Source organism: Gambusia affinis, linkage group LG10, assembly GCF_019740435.1.
Source record: "Gambusia affinis linkage group LG10, SWU_Gaff_1.0, whole genome shotgun sequence".
Taxonomy (NCBI): Eukaryota; Metazoa; Chordata; class Actinopteri; order Cyprinodontiformes; family Poeciliidae; genus Gambusia; species Gambusia affinis.
Window position 1 is genome coordinate 27,039,059 of NC_057877.1, and position 26,855 is coordinate 27,065,913.

Here is a 26,855-nt window from a genome sequence, read left to right on the forward strand (position 1 = left end):
ATCAAATGTGCTGGAGCTCAGCTTGGGTTGCTGAGTAACGATGCAGTGCCCGTGGAATATGCGCCTGTTGATTTGTGAAGTTACATTCAGAAGGTTTTTGAAATGGATCATTTACCAGAAACATGAACTTATTACCAAAAAAACATCTGGGTGTTTTTCTCTGAAGCATTGGTTCGTTTTTAGGAGCAGTAGAAACCAAAACGGAAGTACAAAAACAAGCAAAATGTGAATTTTGGGTCATACGTCCCTTTTAAAAAGATGTTCTAGTTGTCAGCTTAAAGTTTCTACTCCTGTCAGCAGTCAGCAACCACAGTGAGACTTTCGGCCTTTGACTTTACAGCATGTCCCAGGTTCGTGTTATCACGCCTTCAGGTCACCGAGTTCCTGCGTTCAAACATCAAACAATCCGGTAATGAGGGTGAAATTTCCGGCTGTAAACTAATGTCAGAAAACCGGAGGTGTTGTTTTATTAAGCTTGTGGATGCGAAGAAAAAGCAGCTTGTTAATTGTTATATTGCCCTCTTGCTGCTGTACGTGACCGAAGAGCAGTGTGGCTAATTTAACTCTTATATCACAGGAGAAGAACCAGGGATGCTCATGTTAAGACAGTTAGGAGGGTTTTATTTTTGGAGATCCGCACATCAGCTGATATTTTACACCTCAACTTTAGCTGTCATGTTTGCCTCACATGACCAGAACTGCTGCTGTAAACTTTTAAATTTGTGTGTTTTTTTTAATATAACTTAAATAACTTAATGCTATTCTGAAGAATTTTAGAGCTAAGATATTTCTTTTGTTATTATTTTTTTTTTTTTTACAAAATTACTTCTTGTTTCGCAAGGAAAATTTTGAAAGTCTGGACAAACTGTTTTTATCCTCAGCAGGTTTTTAAACGCAACGTGATAAGCATTTGTGTAATTTCCAATGATTTCTTAACGTTATTATTCTTAATTGCGCTGTTTCCTCCTGAGAATAATAAGGTTATTTATTTCTCTTAGCCTTGTCTATAACCGAGAAACATTCAGTGTAATAGATTGTCTATGTCTTTTTTAAATACCAGGGAATTTTATTTTAGATAAAAATCTAGTTTCCACTACAAGATAACAGATGATAATATCTGGTTTTCCAAAACCACGTAGTCAAATCCTGAACTCTATCGCGGCTTTCTGGGTCTGATGAACCCAAATCCTGCAGAACAAACCTTCAAACCTCTGAGCAAGTGACTCTGTAAACAATAATTAACCGTCTTATGTTTGTCCCTGCAATATTTTTCTCTTCTCAAGTTAAATTTCTGACTTTTTTAAAGCAATATTTTACAAAAGAGGATTAGGGAAAAACAAAGCAGACTGGCTGTAATCTCAGATTTCAGATTCCCAGATTTCAGATTCCCAGATTTCTGACTTTAATCTTCTGAGATCAAACGTCAAATTTTCCTTTTTCCCACCAACAGCTCTGATACTAGATGTGTAGATTATTTCTGAAAGTCACATAAACTGCCATCATAAGCTAAAAGCGTTTTGTTCTGCTACAGAAAACAGATCCAAACATCCCAGACTCTGTTTTCCGTGGAGTCGCGCACCAACAGCATCACTGTGCTGGATTTACATCCCTGCTTTGCTTTGCCACATCCTTAATGGAAAAACACCACAGAGGCAGAAGAGACGGGCAGGTAGGGGAAGCAGGCCGGGCTGCAACAGAGCCCCTCTGTCCGGGCGCTGGCCTGCAGCCAGGCCGCCGCGCTGCGATGTCCAGGAAAACGGGAAGCAGTTGCTTCTTAAACCGAGCTGTGAAAACTCCCGGAACTACTGATTCTGCTGCTGGATATTGGGCTGTAAATCAGTGAAATCACAGCGTCGGTCCGGTTTGACTGGAGGACTTTAAGTCGAACACCGCAGATAAAAAAAACAAAAAGAAACGGACTTTGATATTGGAGCGAACATATAAAGTGTAGAAGCGCAGAAAGGCGGTTCAGTGAAACCCAGAGGAAGCGAAGCAAAAACCATGACAACGTGGAAGATAGTAGGAGCTCTGCTGCTGCTGCTGCCTGCAGGTAAGAGCTTTTAAAACACGAATTAAACACACTGCACTGCAAAAACACCAAATATTACCAACTATCTGGTTTCTAAAGCAAATTTCACAGATCACTTGAAGACAAAGATTAATTACAAGTAACTTTTCAGCAAGATATAGGAGTTTGTTTAAGTAAATAATTCCTTAATATTGATAGAAATGTACTAACTCCACTGCTATTTCACTTACAACAAACAAATATTTCCTGCTATAAGTGAAATAAAACAATTTCCAGTATTACTAGTTAATCAGGCTGAAGGAATTATTGAAAAGAGTAATTCATACATATTTTGTTAAAAAGTTAATTCTGAGTTATTTTTTGTCTTATTTAAAGTGTACTAAGAGGTTTGCACTAGAAACTAGACAAAATGTTCTGTAAGAATTTGTGTTTTTGCAGTGTAACATATACAGAGCAGGATATTCCTGAGCTTTTTCATCTGCAGAAATGCATTTTTTTTTTCCATATTCAGAATTAAACATTCAGCATTGAAAATAATCCAAACAGCCTCTGCAACAGCTCTACATTTCCACGTTTCAAAACCTGCTCAGTTACACAGTAATAAATAATATCCTTATCAGTGTTTTGCCAGCGGACCATCAGATGGTGCACCGTCTCAGAGCCAGAGCAGAAGAAATGTCAGGCTATGAGCCAGGCTTTCTCCAGAGTCTCCATCCGGCCCTCCATCAGCTGCATCAACGGCCCAACCGTCCAGGGCTGCATTCAGAAACTACAGGTGGGATTTTGGCAGCTGCGAAATCAATATTTTACTATTTATGACACAAAACACTGCAAAAGCCAAATAATTCTGGTCGAGTTTCCAGTGTAAATACTTTAGTTCACTGGAAATAAGACAAAAATTTCTTACAAGTAAGTTTTTCAGCAACACTTGTTTCAAGTCAAAATGGGAAAATGTCTGAAAGAACCTTGCAGTGGATCTAGAACTGGGTTGCTAGGTAACAGGCCGGGCTTGGCTGGGGTTGCTAGGAAACGGTAACTGAAATAATCTTCCAGGAATATTAAGGAATTATTGAGTTATTATTATTGAGTTAAAACAAGCTCATACATCTTGCTGAAAAGTTACTTGTAAGTTAGTTTTGTCTTATTTCAAAGGTAGAAAGACATTTGCACTAGAAACTAAAACAAAATTACTTAGTTATTTTTGCAATGAAATAATCTGTTAGATTAAAAAGCCAGGATTAATATCAGGTTCAAGAAAAGTTGGAATAAACTGTAACTGTTTATTCACAAAACAAACTGTTGATGTTAAACAGTGCTCTTTTTCTGAGGGGTGTGACCTTTAAGATTACCTAAAGCTTAATTAAAAAGAAACAGAAGAAGCAACAACAAATACTGTCACTTATTGTACTATTTATTAATTACCTAGTTCTTCATCCATCTCTTCTTTTTGCACTTAGACTCAGAACATTCCTATATATGGTTTTATGTCTCTGCAGAAAAAAGAAGTGGATGCCTTGTCCATGTCTGGCACTAACATCTACAATGCAGTGAAGACTGCCACCTTCAAGATGGCTGCCAGTGAATCAAAGAATGGTGGTAAGACTCAGATCCTTCATTCAACTGTATAAACTACGTCACAATCATGAGATATGGTGAGATTCAAAGTTTGTTTTTCAGTATTTCTCTTCCTCTCCTGCCCTACAAACAAAATATTCAAATTATTATTTCTGGTTCATCAACTTCTGTGAATGTAACTCCTTAAAATATTATTGAGAAGTTAAAGCATTCAGCCTATTTTTTTTAAAACTTATATCATCGTAATGACTGATTGCTTTACATATGAGAAATCTACATTGTGTGTTATTATCAGAAAAAGGTAACACATTAAATTTGTTGAGATAACTTAATATCTGGAGTATTATCAGGGTGAGTCGGAAAATGTTGATGTAGCTACACTGTTAGTTACAACACCTGTTTTATCTGGATGGAAATCTCTGTATTGCACTTGGTACATTTTGAAATCCTACTGTACTTTAGCCATTAAGAAACTGTCAGTGCTTTGATGATAAGACTGCAGAACTAACGACCAAAGGTAAATGGTACCATACGGGTTCATGTACAGGTCACTAATTACACATGTACACAAAACGTAATGTAAAAAAATAATAATAATTTTGCCATTAAATAAAAAATTGCAATTAAACTCACTGGCAAATAAGAAGTGTTTTCATTGCTGTTTGGGAAAATAAACAAATTTCTATACTGCCAAAAAACCACCCCATCCTAGCAGAAAAACGATTTTTTTTTTATTTGCTGTGTTTCCATTAAGTAATTTTATTTTCGAAATATCAAATTACGCAGTTATATAATGAATGAAAACACACCATGTATGCTGTGTTTTCATTCATATCCTACTAACTTAAAAATAACTACAACACAATTTCTGTGTTTGCATTAAATAAGAAACGCAATTAAAACCTCTTGAGAATTAGTTTATTCATGTAGGAAGTCAGTAAAAAGACATTCCGCCAACATCCTCCAAGTACTTCCTGCTTTTTTCTTCTTCGTGGGTTTCGCCAGTGGCAACATCCGGTCATGTCCGGTATTGATCATGTGCCTCCTGTGGCATTCAAGCATCACAACTTTTGATCGGAAAACGAGTTTTAACGAAATTAGCTGTTTCCATTAAGCGTGTTTATTTTCAAAATGTCAAATTGCGCAACGGAAACGCTGCGCAATTTGATTCAGCGTTTCAGCGCTCCAGTTGTTTCGCTGTTGTTTCGCCAGATACCAGCTCCTACTACGCCGTTGCTGTGGTGAAGAAGACTAACTCCGCAATCAATATCAACAACCTGGCGGGGAAACGGAGCTGCCACACCGGGAAAAGGCGAACTGCTGGCTGGGAAATGCCGCTAGGATACTTCATCGACCAGGGCTTCATGTCCGTAATGGGCTGCGACATTTCAAAGGGTAAAAATACACAGAAATGCAATTATTTTGGATGTATAATCGACAAGGAGCGCATAAACAGAAAATGTTGTGAAACAACTGCTATCTAAAACATTCATTACTGCTTTTAGTTGCTCGATTTTATATATATATATATATATATATATATATATATATATATATATATATATATATATATATATATATATATATATATATATATATATATGCAGAAATGTTAAACAAATTATGTGCCAGAATTTTTGCTCATTTGAGAGGAAAGTTGGGTTTCTAATATTGACTTAAATTAAAATAGGGTGTTTGTATTGAGTCAATGATGTATTGTAGTATAAAAAATACAAAAAGTACCAGAGATTCTTGTTTTTTTATGTAGGAAAATTGCACTGATGTCTCATTTTACTTTGTTTATTTGTTTTTCTTGTTCTTTTCTCATATTTATTTGTTCTTTTTCATAGCAAATACGTTATTTGCATACATACACTGCAAAAACACAAAATCTTTGATATTGTTAATGGTGAAAATATCTTACTACGTTTCAAATAAGACAAAACTAGCTCACATGTAACTTTACACCAACATACAACAGCTTGTTTTAAATCAATATTTTGTTAATATTGATCAAAAAGACTAGTCCCACTTTCAGATTACTTCACTTATAACACGGAAAAATGTCGCGTTGTAAGTGAGCCTTTCACAATCAGCACCAAATCAATTCATCACATGATTTATTGCGATGAATTTCCAATCGTCAAAGTGATATTCCCCTTTACAATTGTTGAAAAGCCGCCATTTTGAAAACTGCTGCAAAAATCTGACACTCAGCACCAAGCAGTCAGTTTCCACTGCCGGCCACTTTTGCCTGTTTTCCCTGTCAGAGCTGAATGGTTAATATTTTTGAAAACCAATTTTGGACTGTAGAAGTTTCATAATCCATTTTAATTATTGTTGTTTCAGTTGTTTTGTTACTTATTTTGGATATTAAAATGTTTTCCAATTCCAGTGTTAAATGTTCTTTAGAAATCTTTTCTTTTGATGGAGTGTACGTCCATTAAAATGCCATCATCATTGTAGTAGTCGAAGATGGTCTTAAATTGACAATATTACTGTTTATCGCGAAAAATAAAATAAATTTGTTGCAGTTCCAGGCCAAGTTATTAATGAAAAAATCTGGCTCTGAACTTGTACGTTTCAGCAATACTAAGGAACTATTGCCTACAAACAAGCTCATATGTTTAGCTGAAAAGTCTCTTGTACTTGTTTTATTTCAAGCGTACCAAGATATTTGCATCAGAAACTAGTGGAAAAAAAACTTGGTACGGTTTTGTGTTTTTGCAGTGTGAGGCCAGGTTAAGTGTGTGCGTTTGTCTATGTCTCTCGTCAGGTGTGGCTAATTTCTTCAGCGCCAGCTGCATTCCTGGGGCTAACGAGGCTGGTGACCCTGAGTCCCTATGTCAGCTGTGCAAAGGAGACGGAACAGGACAACACAAATGTGAAATGAGCGAGCAAGAAATGTACTACAGCTACGAAGGAGCATTCAGGTAGCACAAGCATTCATTTGATCAGTCAGACTTTATTCACAAAGCATGTTTTAAAAAGCCAGGTGTAATAAAAAGAGTTTTACAGAGGTTTAAAGCAAAAAGAAAGACATGAAAAAACAAGCTTACAGCCAACGCTGCAGAAATACAAAATAGCACTGAGTATTTTTGGTTTAGTTTCTAGTGCAGATATTTTAGAAATAAGACAAAACTAACTTACATGCAACTTTAAAGCACGATATTGGAGCTTGTCTTAAGTAAATGATTCCTTAGTATTGATGATAAGTGCTAGATCCACTGGCAGATTATTTCACTTATGTCACTGCACCGTTACCTAGCAACCCCAGCCAAGCCCAGCCTGTAACCTAGCAACCGAGTTCTAGTTCCACTGGAAGATTACTTCACTTTTAACATGGGGAAATGTTTTATTATCAGTAAAATAATCCACCAATGAACCATTTGAAAGGAGGTTTGCTGCGGTTTATTTTTACATGTTTGACCAACATTATTATTCAGTTTCAGTTTCTGTTTTTATTGGGTGTTATTCTCCCTAATTGTACTGACTGAACAAATTAAAGTGGTTTTTGCGTGTTTGACCAAGCCTGTGAAACTGCTGGTGTATTAAAATGTGCTCTACAGGTCGCTGGTTTAGGTGTTTCTCAAGAAGTAAAGGTGTGAAGATTTTTGAAAATTTAGGTTTTGCTAAAGTTTACTGACAAAACTGCAATTTAAAAACAGAATCTCAGCATCTGCTTGTTCTGATGTTTTCTCTAGATGTTTGGCTGAAGACGCTGGGCAGGTGGCTTTCATCAAACACACTACGGTTACAGAGAACACTGACGGTGAGGACGAAGAAAAGCTTTTGAGTGTTTGTGATAATTAAATGGCTGACCTGTTATTTGTGCTGCAGGTCGGGGTCCGTTGTGGGCCCAGTCCTTGTTATCGTCGGATTATGAGCTGCTGTGCCGTGACGGGACCAGAGCTCCTGTCTCCCAGTGGAGTCGGTGCCATCTGGTTCGCATCCCGTTTCGTGGCGTCGTGGTTGGCAGTGACATCACTCCCTCTGTGGTTTTCAACATGCTAAATGAAGGCCTGGTACGTAAAAAGTCCCATAATCCAACTCAAATGTACTTAGCAACCCCAGAGAAGTTCAGCCCGTTACCTAGCAACCCCAGAGAAGTTCAGCCCGTTACCTAGCAACCCCAGAGAAGTTCAGCCCGTTACCTAGCAACCCCAGAGAAGTTCAGTCCGTTACCTAGCAACCCCAGAGAACTGAGCAGACTAAATTTTGTAAGAATAATTTTGTGCAAAAAAATGTAATGAACATGTTTTGTTTAGAGTAGCGTTTCTCAACGGGGGTTACCGCCCCCCAGAGGGGCGTTTAGGGGACAGTAGGGGGTGCTGGCTGAAATTTTTTCTGTCCCATATTTTTATGGCATTAAAAGGTTCTGGAACTTTAGTTTTTCCACGTAAAGCTCTGGTTTAAATGCCATGTGGGTGAAAGTTTATGGATGATACTCTGATGTCCCATTCTCCTGAAGGCATCACTGAGGTGCACCAGCAGAATCTGACAGAAACACTGAGGAGAAGAAGAGTTATGATGGATATAGTTGCAGTTCTGTCCATGTTTTAATGTTGCAGAGCTCAGTCTTTATGCAAATAGTTCAATATTTAAACTGGTATTGTTGAACATCTTTCATCTGGTCATTTTGTGCCGGATTTAGCAGCTAACATCAGGAAATGGCTCAGAACTGGAATATGTTTTCCACTCATGGAAAACTGCCAATTTTAACTTGAATGTCCATTCACTGCATTTTTCGTAGACGCTTTTAAAAATTATTTTATTCCCTTGGCTTTTTTGTTCTCTGGGAAATTATTTTTTATGATAAATACAGAAACGAGCATAAAAATTAAAAGATCAACAGCAGTGATAGTAATATTAATAACAAAGCAGTATTCAGTATCCCTGGCCCAGTTTAACCTGTTTAGACCGTAGATCGACCCTGACCCCTTCAAGGTCACCTTTAAGAGAAACCTCTGTCTCTCTTTTTAAGGCAAAGTCAGATTTCAACATGTTTTCTTCAGCGGATTACAGTGGGGAAAATGTTCTGTTCTCTGACTTGACCACCACGTTTGAGTTGGTGGAGACAGACGACCCGCTCAGCTGGATGAGCACAAACTATTACAACGTCATGAAGGCCATGGACTGCACGCCTCAAGGCAAGCTACACTGCTAACGCCTCATTTAAAGCTAAACAAGCTAACATTTCAAATAGCATAAAAAATCTTTTAACTATAGTAGTTTATAGATTTATTACAAAAATCTTAACATGAATTTGTTTCCCGCAAAACAAAAATGATAAAACAAGTTTCATTTACTCAGTCACTAGAGCAACGTTTTGGGAAAAAGTTTTCTTTTGGGAGTATTTTTACTTTTACTTCAGTGATTTTATCATGAATTACAACTTTGTTTTAACCAAAAAAATCACCAGACAAGGAGACACGCCTGCGGTTTGTGTTTACTTTTTACATGGAGATAAATTTATTTAGATACATTTTTCTTTTGCCTGATTTTGTAATTACATTATTTATGTGAATTATTTTGATTTCGGTCTTTAAAATACCAAACTTTCCACATAAATTTTGTAATTTACTTCTAGAAAACTGCAGAGCAGCTGAAACACAGAGATCCTTTAAATCTGGACTTAAACTCACCTGTTTAGAGTTTCTTCTGAACCATAATTAATGAAATATTGACGGATGTGTAATGTTGCCAAAATGTGATATTTAATGGTTTTCTCAGTTTCTGGCTGCGTTAGATTTTTTCTGTTACTTTTTATTTTTGTGTTTTTTATGACATAAAACTCTTTGAGTTGCCTTGTTGCTGATATTTGCTACACAGATCAACTCGATTGATTGATTGATTGATTGATTACTTTATGTTTTGGCCTTTTCACCAGATACTCTTTTACTTTTATTTGAGTAATTTCCTGGATGAAAGTTTTTAGGTGCTGCTACCTCTGAGTAAAACAGAGCAGAAGGTGATTGAAGGTGATAAACTACCCGTGTTGTTTGCAGATATTCCCTCTGCCATTCGATGGTGTGTTTTGTCGAGCGGAGAGCAGCAGAAATGTGCTGATATGGGCGCCGCCTTTCAGAGCAAAGGTCTCACTCCCACCGTCAGCTGCATCTACGGCGCCTCTCTGACTGACTGCATGGCCAAGATCAAAGTGACTAAAACTAAATCATACTTAGCTTTACAGCTTTGATCTGAAGAATGCTTCACAGGTTCCCATCTTCTTAATTTTGCAGAACAACGAGGCGGACGCCATGACGTTGGACGGAGGTCACGTTTACACAGCGGGTAAAGACTATGGCTTGGTTCCCGCTGCCGCAGAGAGTTACACAGGTAACAAAAACAAAGCAACATGTTTCCTCAGTCCGGCTCTCATACGCCCCGTTTTCTCCTCTCTAGTCGAGCGTGACGGTTCCTCATACTACGCAGTTGCAGTGGTGAAGAAAAGCAGGACCGACATCCGTAACCTTGACGACCTGCGTGGCGGTCGCTCCTGTCACACCGGCTACGGTCGCACCGCAGGGTGGAACGTTCCTGCAACCGCTCTGATAGAGAGAGGACTGATCAGCCCGAAAGACTGCCTGATTCCCCAAGGTCAGTGCAGGAGCATCGATCGATAATACCGATCATACCGATAATACCGATCATATCGATCATACCAATCATATCGGTAATACCGATCATATTGATAATACCGATCTACTAATTTACTAATCAATTATTGATATACAGAGTTGTGTAGGAACTAGTTACATTTACTCATTTACATTTACTCGAGTAACTCTTTTGAAAAAAAATACTTTTAAGGATACTTTTACTATGTCGTACTTTGAGTAATTTTATTATAAAGTATTTCTATTCTGGATTTTCTTCCCACTGAAGGGAAGAAAACCCAGTTCAACCAGAAATCCACCAGACTCAGACAGTTTCTGTTAAAGTTTTATAACTTTTTTATTGAATGAAACTGATTTGGAAAATTTTTATTTTGACAAATTTTGATAATATTTGTTATTTTTATGAATTATTGTCATTTTTGTCCTTAAAATACCAAAATGTTAACTTTATATTTTGGTCCATCAGATGATGTAAGTTTTTAAATATTAAGTGATTGATAATTTGATCACTTACTCAGTACTTTTAACTAAATACTTTTTTACTTTTACTTCATTTCAGGATGGTTACCTTGTACTTCTACTTGAGTAAAAGTTTGTTGAAGTCGTTTTTGGGTATTTAACCCACCTCTGAGTATACTGACTCAAAAAAAAAAACCAATTTGCTGGAAGAACACTATCCTCAGAGGAGCAATTAAACTAAAACTGTACAAAAATAGAAGATAAAAAACAAACTTTGTCTGTAAATATGTTTACCTGACGCTTTTAGCTTCACTCCTTTTAATTCTGTGAAATTGTTCATGGTAATTTTTTGCAGAGCAGGTAAAAACATAAAATAAGAATTTACCCTGAAGTTATTTTTGCACTTTTAACTGAAACATTTACAAATAGATTGTGGCGTCTGAATGCTTTCAGCTTGATGATTTTGTCAGTCGGTGCAAAACGTTTGGAGGCCTTTGAGCTTTGGATATTAAAATCCTAATTTGGTGACTCTCGTCCTGAGCTGCCCTGCTAATCTCCGTGTTTTCTGCCTCCTCTGATTGTTAGCGGTGGGAGGATTCTTCCAGAAGAGCTGCGTTCCTGGCGCCAATCAAGACGGCTTCCCCAAGAACCTGTGTGATCTGTGTGTGGGCGACGACTCGGGGCAGAACAAATGTGAAAAAGGAAAAGATCGGTACGACGGATACGACGGGGCGTTCAGGTACCGAAACCAACCCTGTTGTTTTTAACACTGGACATAAACTTTGAAGAATTATGAATATTTCATCTAAATGTCATGGAGCGATTTATTTTAGATTTTTTTCTCCATTTAAGTTGTGGAAGTTTATATACTTTTTTATTTTTTTTTTAAATATATTTATTGTTTTCGACAAATTAACAAAACTGCAGGACAGTTATCAAAATACAAAGATATCCGGAACATCGATCAGACTGCGATGACCAGTTGGTCTGGGTTGGCGCCGGCATTAGGATCTTCTACATCAGGGGTCACCAATCTCGGTCCTCGAGGGCCGGCATCCTGCACGTTTTAGTTCTCTCCCTGGTGGCACCAACAACCTTTCCAGCATGTCAATGTTCTTCTTAGGCCTTCTAACGAGCCATTATTGGATCCAGGTGTGTTAAACCAGGGAGGGAACTAAAACATGCAGGAGGCCGGCCCTCCAGGACCCAGTTTGGGGACCCCTGGTCTACATTGTCATCATCAGTGAATGAATCCAAACAAGATTACAGTTACAAATAAATTCCAGAATACGACTGTCCAACTATCATTTATGTAGCCAGAAAATAAACAACAAAAACAGTGATACCCCGACCCAACCCGCCCCAAGTTATTAAGGATAGAAGATAGAACAGCAAATATAGATGGGGGAAACAGAAAGAAAGAAAGAAAAGAAAAAAAAGGGGGGAAGGTTAATATGTACAACTAAAACAAGTAAGATAACTAAATAAAAATATTCAGCTCCTCTGCATACTGCTGGCAATGAGTGCATCAGGGTGTATTAAGTCACGTGTAAAAACCGAGAGGCCAACCTGCTGGCAGGGAGGCAGCAGTGGAAGTTTATATTTAAGTAAAAGTGATGTGTTATGTTTTTATTTAAGGTGTAAAAACAGTAATTTGCTCATCCAGGTGTCTGGCTAAAGGGGACGGAGACGTGGCTTTTATCAAGCATTCCACTGTCTTCCAAAACACAGACGGTGAGAAATCTTTCAGAAATCGTCTCGGAGGTTCGGACGGCTCCAGGAATTAACTCGACCGTCGTTGTTTCAGGTCATTCCACGGAAAACTGGGCTGCAGGTTTGGTGTCCACAGACTTCCAGCTGCTCTGTTCCCAGGGAACCAAAGCCGAGGTCTCCCAGTACCGGCTGTGCAACCTGGCCAGAGTTCCCTCTCACGCCGTCATGGTGCGCCCAGAAACCAACATCCACGCCATCTATGGGCTGCTGGACCGCGCACAGGTCAGGACAGGCCAGAGTCTAGTCAAAGCCCTTTGATTTAAGTCTGACACCACACTGATTTTTATAATGAAAATTTATTATTTTTAAGTGACTAATCTTTGAAGGACACTCTAGAAACTGAGATTTGTCATTTCACTTATTGCATTTCCATGACAAATATACACAAATCACAATGTTCCCATTAAACAAGAAATGCAATTAAAATTACACTTGAATAAGTTTGTTCATGTGATATGTCACTAAAAACTACTTCCTGTTGTCGTCTTCTTCATGGTTTCTGCCAGTAGTAACATCTGAGGTTAAATCTTGTAACTTTTGTGATAAAAAAAAAAAAAAAAAAGAACAGTTTCCATTGCAGTTTCGCGAAATAAAACAAATTTTGATACGTCAAAAACTACCCCATCCTTGCACAAAAGTTTTTATGAAAAATGAGCGTTTTTTTGGGGGGGTTTTTTTTTGGTTTGGTGAAATTATTTTATTGAAACCAATTTCAATACGACTGAAAAACCACGTCATTGCAGCGCTAAAGCTTTTTTATCATTAACCAAATTTATTTTCAAAATGTCAAATTGCGCAATTACATGGTTAATGGAAACACAGCTAGTGCTAACTAGCTAGTGCTAACTAGCTAGTACTAACTAGCTAGTGCTAACTAGCTAGTGCTAATATACGGAAAGATTTTCTGATTTAAGACGGACTTTAATGCAAAACGTAACTTTGACAGTGATTCTGTCGTTCCTCCAGTTTTCCTGCATTTCTTCCTTTGTCTCTGCAGACCCACTTCAGCAATGACTCCGGTTCTGGTTTCAAGATGTTCGACTCTCAGGGCTACGTGGGCACAGACCTGATTTTCAAAGACTCCACTGTTCGCGTCGTCGGTGTTGGCGACAAAAAGACGTACCAGGATTGGCTGGGTCAGGATTACATGAACTCACTGGAGGACATGGAGTGCAGCTCCTCAAACGCAGGTGAAATTATTTGGTTTTCTGAGAGAAACATTAATACTCTTGGGTTTATATTCAGACGTATTATTAAAATTAATCATACAGACAAATTCTACTGTAATTCATGGATTCCAATTAAATTCTACTTATGAAATGATGCAATCAAGTCGAGTTTATTAGATTCTTTCTGAGGAAACTCTGTCAGTTGTATAGAGTTTATTTGCTTGCTGCAATCGTAAAACAGAACATTTATTTTGCATAAAGTTTTTATGTTTATAGATATTCCACATGCTAAAATAGATTTGACAGGAAGAAATCAAAACACACAGAAAAAAGGACTGAATTTACACCCAAAAACTCTGAAATATTTTGATTATTCTCAGAAATATTCTAGGAAAAACAAGAAAATTTCAGTATCAAATTTGCAAAAACAAACATCAAGGTTTGAGATTAATCTCAGGGATTTTTGTGGAAAAAATGTGAAAATTTCTGTTTTAAAAGTCACAAATTTTCAGGAAAAAAATATCTGATTTTGGTGTTAATCTCAGATATTTTCTAGAAAAAAGGAATGTTTAATCTCTAAAAGTAAAAATAAAAATTGCTGGAAAAAATGTTTAAAATTTGAGATTAATCTCAGAAATTTTCTCCAAAATATCTTGGAAATTTCTGAATTTGAAAAGTGGAAAATTTGCTAGGAACAAAAATCATAAATTGTTAGATTAATAATAAACTGATAGTAAAATGTCATATATTATGCACTTTACATATTAATCCCAAAGTGTTGATTAATCTTATAAATTTTTAATTTTTGAACTTTTTAAACCAGAAAAAGTAAATTTTTTCCAGAAGATTTCTGTGATGGATTTCTCGTTTTTAAGTTTTTCTTTTTTAGAATGTTTCACTTCTGAAACTCAGAAATTTCCAAGTTTTTATTGAAGATTTTTGACATTAATCTCAAAGTTTCTGATTATTTTTTTTCTTTTTGTCTATTAAAACAGCCCTCATATAAAAATGAATGAATGAAAACTGTTTCTGGTTTTGATATTTTCTGATTTTTGTTGCAGCCGTCTCCTCTGCGTTGCTGCTGCTGGTTGCGTTGCTCAGCCTCATGTTGACCAACGTCTGGATGTAACACAGCGACTCCAGATTCACCTCTAGACCCGTGGTCCTTCTTCACACTCATTATCCCACGCTGTCAATCGCCTCTTCATCGCTTCTCTTTCTCTTTCGCAGCTTTTTAACTCGTTTGATTGCGGTCTAGTTAAATCAGTTTGTAGCTTCAGGCTAGTTGCTTTCTAGAAACCCAATCCAGTTTGTTTGTGTGTGAATTTACAATCTGGGGATAAAAGAGCTGATTGGAGCAATAAAGAGAAACGGAGCACATTGTGTTTGTGTGGCAGAGATTTGACAACATGTGAGAAGAAGATGGAGGGCGCCATTTTGTTTACGGAGGGTGGGTTGCCATATCAGTGTGTATGCTGCCACCTGTTACATTTACACAGCGCCTCATCAAAAAGCTCATTTTTAAAGTTTGCAAAAGCCACTTTAAATAGGCTACCCTCATATTTACCTAAAAGAAAATACACTAAAACTACAAAAGTTTTGGCTCAATTATTATAAAAAATGAAGTTTATTTCTCACTTCTTCTGACCAAAACAAACTCGTCTTCATATGTTTCTTTCTTGTTTTTGTTGCTCCATTTTATTTTGTTTTAAACTGCTGATTGTTGTGTATTTTCCTACAATGAAAGATTTATTTTTATATGACGTTCAGGTGCCATATCAGTGTATATGTACTGACTCATGCTGTCAGACGTTAATGCATTCTCTTTCTTCCGATAGAGATTTATTTCTTTGTGAAATGATGAAACGTGTGACTAATATTTAGTTGCCAGGCCAGTGTGCCTGCATAAGTATTAATGCATTAAGCTGCTGTTCTGTGCTTGTCTAAATTAAATAAACGCATAAGCAAAATTAACTGAGTCATGGAATTTGTTCTTTAAAATTTTTATTTTTGACATTTTCTCCAACTGTCCCTGCTTTTCTTATTTTGCAGTTTTTTAAATGTTTCCTTCTCATATCCATGTTCTCCAACAGTTTTAATCTGAATGTTTTTGTTAAATGTCTACAAATACAAATTATATTAATAATTTATGAAAGTTGGTGGAATAATTTCTGATTTGACAAATAGTCTTTCTCACACAGCTCAAAAATATTGCTAACTCCAAACTTTCTTTATATATTTTGCATCTTTACTCACTTTGGAAATAATCTGTTATAAATTAGTCTTTATTTAAACTGTAATGGCAGATAAATTTATTATATATACATACATATACATTTTTACACATTTAAAAACGTTTCCAGCAAAATATGTTGTACAAGTACAGAGCTGCTGAAGCTCTTTGGCAGGACAGCAGTTTGTGAATTTCACAATGAAGAAAATAAATCTTGTGTAGGTTAAGGTGGCTATAAATAAAAATGGACCGAAAGTCCCTAAATTAAAGGCATTTGATGATGTTTCGATTGTAAAAGTGTGAATAAAGTGATACTCTTCTCATTATCACGGCTTTACTTGAATTTTTTAGACTTTATTCTGGTAAATGCATGACTTTTTATTCTACGTATTGAATATAGTTATCATGGCTTTATTCTCGTAAATTTTATTTTATTGTAACTTTTTCTTAGTATGGTCCAGAATGACCGTCGTAGTAATATTCCAATATTACTTTATACAGAGTTTTTCCCCTTTCCAATACAATAAAAACCGTTTCCTTGTGTTTTTAAAAACAACAAAAAGGTGAAGTTAATCTTGAAACAAGAGAAGGTGCAAACCAGTTATGCTTGTCAGCTTAGTTGAGGCAGATTGTTAGACTCGCGTCAAACTGATATTTCCTCATTCAGACCTAAACTTCAACATAATCATCAGTCCTTTCAGCAGCCCGGAAACCCTCCGGTCTTCTTTACTTCTTTATCCGTCTGGAGCCATCTTTCCATCCTTCCTTCACCTCCTTCACGAACGTCTCCCGGACTCTGCGCAGGCGGTTGCTCGCCTCCTCCAGGTCGCCGGGGACTCTGCCGGCTTCCTGTCGGACCTGCCGCAGCGTCTGGGACCGCATGACTCGCTCCGAAGTGTCCCGGCCGACGATCTGAGCCTTGGTGAGAGCGTACGCCGTAAGCTGAGCCGCCCTCCGGATCGGACGGGACTCCGCCAACTTCTCAATAACCTGGAGGTTGTTGACGAGATACGCTAACATGCGAGATAGCATTTTGTCCGCAGTCGGTTAGCTGCTTCTTCTTCTCTCCTTTTTTAACCTCTTTCAACCCTGCAATGATATCAGTTTTCATTAAGAATATAAATAATACATATGTTTTATGTCAGTACAAATTTCACTTACTTCAGCTGAAGTTGAATTGAAATGACATAGAAACAGCGGATGTTTGGTAACGCAAGAGAATTTTCTTCTTCTTCTTCCAGGGTTATTGTAATCTGCATTAAATTGAGTTGTGTTACTGCCCCCTGCTGGATGTCAAGAATATTTTGATCTGCAGCCGAGAATAAAAGCAGGCAAAAATCTGTTGAATAAAGGGCAGGAGTTAACTTTTTTGTTTGAATTCATGTGAGATACTACATGAATAGATACTGTGAGAAGAAGTTTGTTGAGTTAAGATAGTTTACTTATGGTATTGTTCTTTTCTAAACTTGACAAATGTGTTCCCCTTGAATTGTCTAGAATAATAGTATTAAATAACCAACAGACACAGAGGGTGTCTTGGAAAATGCAGCAGAAATACACAAACACACGCACAAACACATCCACACGCCAGGATGGGTGTATGTATATATACATGTATATCAGTAGAATTAATATGCTTTTTTATCTCACAATTGTTAATAGGTGTAATTGTTTATGTGTATGTATATATGCCCCCCTTCTTTGGTTTTCATTATGAAATTATAATAAAACAATCACTATACATATTACATTATTAAATTAAATGTTAATTAAAATGAGTAGACGTATAAACAGTCAACTTTATTATATTACATACAACATAAAATACAAATGTAAAAAAACCAAACTTTTTCGACTTTACAAAAAATAAGTATTTATAAAAACAATTTAACTCATTTTTTACTGTACAAAGTTAGGGATGGTTTTAACACCATCCTTAACGGTATTCTTTAAAACTAGTATTTCAAAGAAAACAAGTTCTTTGACCGAACTAAAAACAAGCAGGGAATACAACTTTTGAACGCCTATAATGATCTAAATTTATTTGAGAACTAAAGCCCCTTTGTCTTTTTCTGTTTGTTTTTGTCATTCTGTTTTCCCTCTGTTTGATGTCTGATTAATTTTAATTTATATTTTTATTTTACTTTTTTATTTTTAATTACTAGTATTTTTATTTTTTATTGTCTTATAATTATGTGTGCCATAAGCCTGTATGACTTGTTTTATGTACATGCCACGTGTTATTGTACACTTGTTCAAAATTGTTTAATAAATAAAAAAAGGGGGGGGAAAAAAGTTCTTTGACCGAAATGTTCAGTCCCAATATCCTCCGGGATGTTTATCCGGTAACACCATGTGGTGAACTACATCCGGTCGTGCTGCTCGTACATCCGTTTTTCCTAAAGGGATTTTCTAGCTCTCTTAATTAGTTCATTTTTCATCTCTCCTACTCTGGAACAATGCGGCTGCTGTTGCTGGTTGTAATGGCGGCTCTCTCCCTCGGCCCCGCGGCGGTTAGCGGAGCCGACAAGAAGAAGCTCCAGATCGGGATCAAGAAGCGAGTGGACAACTGTCCCATCAAGTCCCGCAAAGGCGACGTGCTGAACATGCACTACACCGGCAAGCTGGAGGACGGAACGGAGTTCGACAGCAGCATTCCCCGGGACCGGCCGTTCACCTTCACCCTGGGAACCGGCCAAGTGATCAAGGGCTGGGACCAGGGCCTGCTGGGCATGTGCGAGGGCGAGAAGAGGAAGCTGGTCATCCCGGCGGAGCTGGGCTACGGAGACCGCGGAGCTCCGCCGAAGATCCCCGGAGGAGCGACGCTCATCTTCGAAGTGGAGCTGCTGAGCATCGAAAGGAGATCGGACCTTTGACGTAGAAATAAACGACTGCTTTAAAGAAATTTGTAAGTATGTTTTGTTTCTTACATGTTAAAACTGGTTTTAATTACTCAGTTACATTTACTTAAATAACATTTTGGGCGAAATTCACTTATTTTCACTACTACTTTTACTCGAGTAATTTTATTAGTTAATATTTCTACTTTTACTTGAGTAACTTAAGTGAATGAATAACAAGATTATTTTCAGTGATGTTTAGAGTAACCAAATAATGTACTGAAGTATTTTAAGTAAAAGTAAAAGTATCCGTCCAAGAAAAATGTAAAAATTACTACCAACAATTGGCTTGACTTGGAGAAATTGTATTTCTTCAAATTATAGTTATGTTACAAACTTAATTATTTTAATTTTGGTCTTTAAAATACTAAAACTTCCACATAATTGTACTCAGTAAAGTATATCACTGTGTACTTATAAGATGATTAAGTAATTCACAAAGCAGATTAACACACAGATTAATATGTTTATTTTACCTAATTTGATTTCAATTAATCTCTTATTTCAAATTGATTAGATTTTTTTCTAGTTTGTTTGTTACTGATTCTTCTTTAGATGACCAGTGCTTAACTTTTACATGTATAAAAAAATCTGAATTTCTTTTTACATTTAAACATTGCAGGATAATAGTGTTATATTTCGGCTTTCTTTTTAATATGAGATCTTCCTCTGTAGATCACAAATTAAATCTAGATTTGGCTTCCTCCTCTTATCTGAGTTTTTTCTTCTTCTTTCAGAATCCAAGAATTGCTGCTGCATTAAGTGGAAACCTCCTGACTTTTGAAGAATGATCAAGAAAATTAAAATCAAAACCAGGGAAATGAATCTAGACCCCAGCAGAGCCTCTGTTCTCCTTTTAGTAGGACTTAAATGATCGTATGACGTAATAAACGATGATATTAGGCTGTGAAGTCCAGCTTTTGTTCAAGATGACATCACACCACTTCATCTGTTTATTTTTACTTTATGAAAACTTGTTTACATTTCTACATTCCACTTTCACAAATGATTGACAGTAAATCAGGTAAAACTGAGGCAGGGGCCAAGTGATTATGAATCATTTTTGTTTTGTAATTACAATAAAATGTTTCCCTAACTTTTTCCTTTTAAGTGCCGGTGATTATTTATACGTACGTTGTTTAGCTTTGAATAATTAATGTCTTCTGATTGTGGAAGAGCATCCTGAACACTTCTGATTTGCAATAAACCAGCACTGAAGTTTCATTTATTTTCATAAATAAATGAAACATGTTCACAAGTCAAATTAGAACAATTTGAAGACCAAGCAGAAGATTACTGAAGGCACTAAACATATAAAAACATAAATTACACCTCAGACATATCTTAAAATGTTGATGTATACAATATTTTTATGAATTTTAACAGGAAGAAAAAGTAATAATGGCTTAAGGTGTTGCTGCGTACAAGATATATTTTAATCCAAGCACACAAGCTGAAAAACTAGTTAATATAAATAAAATTTAGGGCAAAAAGAGAATTTAACTGGGGGAAAATTTTGGTTTTTCTCACAAAGAAAATTAATTGCGGGAAAGGCTGGTGTGTGATAGTTATTTTATATACAATATTATAGCTGCGGTGTACATCTCATTAGTACCCATTCTGGAGTAATAGCTTCCTACCAGCAGAGGGCGCTGTTTATAACCGTCTGTGGTGGCGGAACCTTTTAACTGACGCACACCTGAACCGGAAATTCTTGTATTCCGTTTCTGAGTGTTGAAAAAAGCAGCGGAGCGCTTTGCTGCGATTCCTCCACAATGTCCGCGAAGCTAAATGCTTTGAATAGTGATTCATACATCGAGGTCAGTCAGTACAGAGACCAGCACTTTAAGGTGAGTGAGGAAGAAACTTTTTAACGGCGGCGTGGAAGTTAAATTAGCTTAAACTGTTTTTCAAGTTAGCCAGCTGTGAAGCTAACGGCTAAAGTCTTTGAATGAACGCGGTTGTTGCTATGATGTAGTTTAACCCCGAGATTCGCTTGAATTTGCTGCACATGTAAGCAAAAAAACACTGGCTTGTACTTGTTTAAATGTATCATGATATGAGAAAATGTGTCTAACGCAAACAGTCTTTAAAGTGGTTATATTTTGCTCCGCAGCTACTGTCTATCTTCATCTACTTTTGTTAAAGCGCCAACAAATGGAAGGAACAATTATTTTAAATTGTTATTTCCAGCCATGATTTCATAATCAAACATTACAGTTTACATTTTCCCATTTTGCGCTTTTATTCAGTTATAAAGAAATTCAGTTTAAAAGATGAACTCGGTTAAAAAACAAATTGTTTTTAGCCATATTTTTGCTGTTCACGATACCGTTTTTTTTTATCACAAAATGTACAAACATTGAAATTTTTCCTCAGAGAAACACAATCCACATAGATGGAATCAAAACTTTCATCAAGTTCTTGCATTAAAAACGTTTTTTGATTGACATTTAAAAACAGACTGACATACGCCTTAGCTGCTGTTGTATCAATTAATTTTTGGAAGAAAACATTATTTTACTGTAGATTTAGGATATCCGTGTTTAATTTCCTACAGTTTAATATATAAGAGATTCATTTTAGATGGGATTTGAAATGTTATCTTTCTCAGAGTATATTTTATTCAAATTTTTTCTGCTTCTCCTGCTTTAGGGGAATCGCTATGAACAGGAGAAGTTGCTGAAGCAGAGCAATACTCTATATGTGGGGAATCTCTCCTTCTACACCACCGAGGAGCAGGTACAACCCTGAGTTATAATCTGGCTTTAAAGGCTCATTAAAACATTTCAGGTCTATTTAGTTTTGATTTGTGTTGTGAAAACAGGTGCATGAGCTGTTTTCTAAATGTGGCGATGTGAAGCGCATCATCATAGGTCTGGATAAAGTCAAGAAGACGGCTTGTGGATTCTGTTTTGTAGAGTATCCTTTCCAATTTTAATGTGTCAAACAAAGAAAAAAATGCAGTTTCCACACCCAAAATGTGTTTGCCTGACTGTTTTAATGAATTTAAACACATAGTGTGCGGGTGACATACGCCTTAGCTGCTGTTGTATCAGATATTACACGCGGGGAGACGCGGAGAACGCCATGCGCTTCGTTAACGGCACACGGCTGGACGATCGCATCATCAGGACGGATTGGGACGCCGGCTTCAAGGAGGGCAGGCAGTACGGCCGCGGGAAATCTGGAGGACAAGTAAGAAGAAGAACTGAAATGTTCATTAGAATTTAAAGTTTACTGGTCTTTAAGAATGTGTTCCTGCATTACTTTAACCATTATATTACTTAGAAATGGTCTCAAAGCAACAACATTATTGTTTATAACAATTACTTCTGGGACAATTTATCATCCAGTAAAACCTGTTGTAATGACAGACCTGAATGTAGTATCCTGTCTGAGTCGTTGTCGTTGTGTGTTTAATGTCTCCTCTGGTTGTGTTTGGTTTCTTCAGGTGAGGGATGAGTACAGGCAGGACTACGACCCGGCCAGAGGCGGCTATGGTAAGCTAGCTCAGCAGCATCGGAGCACAGAGAGGGCGAACTCTTTTTAGACAGAGTCGGTGCGATCCCGTCCCGGACGGATTCATTTCCCAGCAACATCTGGAAAGACTCTAGAAAAGGAGAAGAAGAAGAACTTTACAGGTGGAACTTGGAGCTAAAGATGTGAAGAAAACTTTCTTTGGCTAAAACGCGTCTTTGTCCAACGTAAACGATTTCAGGCTGAGTGTTTTTTTTCTTTCTTTTTAAGTTATTTTTTTTTTAATTAAAGTTGAAAAGTCCAATAAAAAATTATCAGATTAACTCCCTGTCTAGAAAGCATCATTTGCTCCGAGTTTCTTTACCTAAATGAAAATTTGTCAAACTATTAACCATTTATTTTAATAAAGATGTTTTTTTTTTAATATGCAAGGTTTCTTTTCTTCCTATATATATATATATATATACACATATATATAAATGAATTTACATTGAGGTTTGGTAATTGCAAAAAACAATCTGGTTGCTGCCTTCACTGGTGTTTGAAACATTTTACAGAAGAATTACAGGATTTCCTTTCAATTTTAATTTATTTTTGTAGCAAATTTACCTAAAATGTAAAAATTAAAATACACTTTAGATGGAAAATCAATGAAAGCAAAAATACACAGTTTTGTTCCCTGGTGCTCAGTAATTTTATTTTATTTTTTTGTCCAGTGTGACCTGTTCATATTTTGTTCATGGTAAAAATGTGAAGCTCTCAATTTTGTCCGGAAAGTAAAATAAATCTAGAAGCACCTAAAATATTACAAATGCAGATTGAATTACAGCTGCAGTAATCATGACCAATTTATATGTCAAATTGTTTACCATAAAAAAATCAATTTAGGCAAAATTTGAGTTTGTTTTTCAGTATTGATTGACATTTAAAAACAGTATCCAGTGATTTAGGGTTTCTGAAAGTACATAGTTATTTTTTTTAAAGGTGTAATTCTCTATTTTTACTTTTAGGCTTTATTAAGGCCACATGTTTTTTTAAAAAAATTGATTTGATTAAGACAGCTTACATTAATGAACATTATCACAATTCGTGGCAGTAAATTTGCACAATAGCTAAAATTTATCCTTTTACCCAAGACAAGAAAGCACAAAAACAAATATTTCAATATAAAATTAACAAGACAGAACAAAATACACACTGCCCCAAAAAACACACATTAAAAAAGAAATAACTGACAGAAACGATATCAAAACAGGATTTAAAAACACAGAAAGCTGTTTAAATGAATATATAATTGTACTAAGAAAGACGAACGCTAGGTGGCGGTGTAGGCAAACGCACCATGATTCCCATTGGAGCCTTTTGTTAAAGAAAAAGATCGACTGGCATTTTAACCCTGTTTTGCTCATGTTTTTTTCAGAGAGCTAAATAAAGCAAAAACTCTATTAAACTCGAGTAAAAAGCGTCAATAATGACTTTTACACACTTTACCTTAATTTTAACCCTTTAAATTAAATTCAAATTAAGAAAAATACTTGAAATTTAAAACTCCAGTTTTGAAAATGTGAGTTGTGGGGATTTAAAGATGGACGTGGGATCCGTTTGTCTCTAATCTCCTTTACTCCGCTGCAGCTGGATCGTCTGAAAGGGATTTTAACCTGTTTTTATTATAACAGAGAATCTCCACCCCATCTATAGGAGCTGCATTCATCCAGCTGGGGAGGATTTTCCATTTTTTATGCTTCAGCTGAAAAAGATGAAGCTCTCTGAGCCGGAAAACTGACTCCAGTTCATGTTTGGTTTTATTAGTCTGGTTGAAAAGGTTCAGATGGGGTCAAGTTGGAACTGAATAGAGACAAAGGCAGAAATGATGGAGACATTATTTTTCAGCCTTCTGTTATTTTGAAGTGTTGATTCTATTTTCCTGTCTTGTTTTAGTTTAAAGTGTTGATTGTCTAAAAGACCTTAGATTTCAATTGGCCAGTTTGGGGATTGAACCCATGACCTCAGGAATCTTGGGCCCCATGACAAATAATTAAATTGGGCACCCCTGTTAACTTTCCCCCTATACGGCGCCCCTGATTATTAGCACCAGCTGAACTGACCTACCTTACATAATGATGAGTTTTCATGGATTTAAGAAAAACTTATATGATCTTACCACAAAGAAGATTTGAGAAAAGTTTTTTTTGTTTTTTTTTTTACATTTCATGGAATATATTACTGTAACCCAGAATGCCAGTGGCAGCCTATTTGCTATCATTAGTATTTTAGCTAGTTTGAGCTTTTTAGCTAATTTTAGCTTCTATGTGGGTTTTTCACACTGCATGGACAATTTCTTACTTTTCTGCAAGTCTTCGGCAGTTGGCTTCAAATGCTTTTGCCATTTTCACCAAAAGCACTCAGCATTCACGCTTGCATTTTCATAGCAAATGCACACTTTCTAGTTTGTACTGGCTTATAGAAAAGCATATTTAAATTTCTTAGGAATACATTAATCCAAATGTAAATGGATTTTTAAGGGGAAGGAAAATCTTATTCAAAATGACTGGTTTAAAAATGCACATAAATTATTTTAAAAGGTCTCCACTGTTGTGCTAGTCAAAAACACTAAAAGGAGTAGTTACCTGCTGTAATATCATTTGGGAATATATTCCATTTATAGATATTTTTGCCATGTTTTCCACCTGATTATGCTCACCTGTTTCAACACCCTATATGCTTTAATAGCCGACATATGACTGTGCGGTTGATTAACTCATAGTTTGTGTCAAATAAGTGAAACATGTAATGAAGAACCTTGAGTTCATCTATTATTAAATATTTGTAAAACTGTATTGCCCAAGACGTTAGAACTTGAAAATGATTTTTATCAGTCTAAATGTTTTAAAATATCTTCCTTCTTTAGCCTTTTTCTACACTGTTTTGTTCATCCTAGTGGAAAAAATACATGTGGAAACATGGAGAGACAATTAGAAATCTAAAATTTAAACCTTAAAGCCATTGTCACCAAAACAAGTCCTGACATGTGAAACTTCCTCGCTCATTTCTGGAGCAGATTTGATTCGACCAAGCTGCCGGTAAATGGCTGCATCTCAGCAGGCTGAGGTTAATATTTATTGTACTCTGGCCAGAAAGTGGCTCATGATGTCCTGGACTAACCTGCTGCTGACAAATGAGCAGAATCCTGCAGAGCCAATGTCATCCACGGGGTTTGACTCTGTCACAGTCCTTCTGCCAGACGGGAACGTGTCCCACCTTAAATAGCCTGACATTGCAACTGTATTTGTCACCTGGTGTGGGTGTGCTTGTGTATTTACAAGAAGGGTTTGGCCTTTTCCTGGCTTCAGTCTAAAAAGTGTGCTACTGAAAGTCAGGTCTTAAATGGTAATCTTTTTACAGGGATGACAACATTTTGAATAAAAAAAACCCCCACTGCGGTTTATTTTTATTCTTTTATACCATAAAACTAATGGTAAGATGTTATAAATATTTCATTTATATTTCAGTTTTACAACAAAGTACTAAGAAAAATAAAATAAATTTATGAGAATAAAGTCATAAAATTACAAGAATAGTCATAATATTATGAGAATAAACTGTTTTAGGGCGCCTTGTCACTTTAAACCCAAATAAACAAAATTAATTTCTGAGTTTGAATTGAATAGCTTAATTACACCAGAATTATGTTTTCAAATTCAAAGTTTAAACTCACACATAAATAACGGCTGCTAACAGACGCGCAATTACACAACCGTACATCTTTGACAAGGAGAGCTAGAGTCTCCTGCACAACCAACAAGAATGCAGTAAGGAATTGCTGGATGGTAAGTCAGCAAAAAGCACTTGTTTTATTCCAGCAGCCATTGTAGAGTGCAAACAGTGGTAAAACCAACTGAGCAAGTGACTTGGGTAACACTTTATTTGAAGGGGTGTGCATAAAACTGACATGGCACTGTCATAAACACAAGGGAGTCTTCATGGATATTTAACTGTCATGAAATTTAAAATTAAGATTTGGTAAATGATACTTTCAAAGCAAAGTTGCATTAAAACTTGCATCAAGTCCATTAAGTGTCAACTTTGCATTAAAAGTGTCATTATTTACCAAATGACTACTGTAGTAAACATTCATAAAAACTCCTTCATGTTCACGACAGATGTTATGTCATGTTTATGACAGTGTCATGTCAGTCTTATGCACACCGCTTCGAATAAAGTGTTACTATGTCCTGGAATGCAGGTTAGGTTGCTAGGTGACAGACGGAACTTTGCTGGGGTTGCTAGGTAACGGGCTGGGCTGAGCTGGGCTTACTAGGTGAAAGGTCAGTGCCCGCTGATTTGTGACGTTACGTTTGGAAGGTTCTGGAAAAGGATTATTTTCCAGATGCCAAAAAACATGAACTTATTGCCAAAAGCCAGCTGGGTGGGCTGTTTTTAGAAACGGTAAAAACCCGAATAGAAGTACGTCTATTTAAAGGAAAACTTTTATTCATGTAGAGATGAAGGTCTAATTATTAGAGCTCAGAGGAGATGGTTAGATAAAATGTCCTCGTACATGTTTTCTAATAAGCAATGAATTGAATGTACTGACCCATTTCAAATTATACCACCTCA

General features: G+C 36.5%; 4 protein-coding genes across 4 annotated transcripts; 3 read left to right on the forward strand and 1 right to left on the reverse strand.

Moving 5' to 3' along the window:
* The first annotated feature begins 1,794 nt into the window (after positions 1-1,794).
* On the forward strand, positions 1,795-15,008 carry meltf (melanotransferrin). Its single transcript, XM_044129701.1, has 16 exons — positions 1,795-2,050; positions 2,650-2,804; positions 3,526-3,625; positions 4,817-4,999; positions 6,381-6,537; positions 7,309-7,376; positions 7,445-7,629; positions 8,589-8,754; positions 9,613-9,764; positions 9,847-9,943; positions 10,010-10,204; positions 11,269-11,422; positions 12,350-12,417; positions 12,491-12,678; positions 13,454-13,646; positions 14,687-15,008. The coding sequence occupies exons 1-16, from the start codon at positions 2,002-2,004 to the stop codon at positions 14,752-14,754; spliced, it is 2,178 nt and encodes a 725-aa protein (XP_043985636.1). The 5' UTR covers positions 1,795-2,001; the 3' UTR covers positions 14,755-15,008.
* Positions 15,009-16,192: 1,184 nt separating this feature from the next.
* Positions 16,193-17,136, reverse strand: si:ch211-162e15.3 (protein NCBP2AS2). Its single transcript, XM_044129702.1, has 2 exons — positions 17,020-17,136; positions 16,193-16,947 (listed from the first exon to the last, which is right to left on the reverse strand). Exon 2 carries the CDS (start codon positions 16,888-16,890, stop codon positions 16,585-16,587), a length of 306 nt encoding a protein of 101 aa, XP_043985637.1. The 5' UTR covers positions 16,891-16,947; positions 17,020-17,136; the 3' UTR covers positions 16,193-16,584.
* Positions 17,137-18,204: 1,068 nt separating this feature from the next.
* On the forward strand, positions 18,205-19,868 carry fkbp2 (FKBP prolyl isomerase 2). Its single transcript, XM_044129221.1, has 2 exons — positions 18,205-18,766; positions 19,496-19,868. The coding sequence occupies exon 1, from the start codon at positions 18,318-18,320 to the stop codon at positions 18,732-18,734; it is 417 nt and encodes a 138-aa protein (XP_043985156.1). The 5' UTR covers positions 18,205-18,317; the 3' UTR covers positions 18,735-18,766; positions 19,496-19,868.
* Positions 19,869-20,457: 589 nt separating this feature from the next.
* ncbp2 (nuclear cap binding protein subunit 2) lies at positions 20,458-22,662 on the forward strand. The gene is made up of 5 exons (XM_044129220.1): positions 20,458-20,608; positions 21,414-21,500; positions 21,586-21,680; positions 21,818-21,956; positions 22,213-22,662. The coding sequence occupies exons 1-5, from the start codon at positions 20,534-20,536 to the stop codon at positions 22,309-22,311; spliced, it is 495 nt and encodes a 164-aa protein (XP_043985155.1). The 5' UTR covers positions 20,458-20,533; the 3' UTR covers positions 22,312-22,662.
* The last annotated feature ends 4,193 nt before the right edge of the window (positions 22,663-26,855 follow it).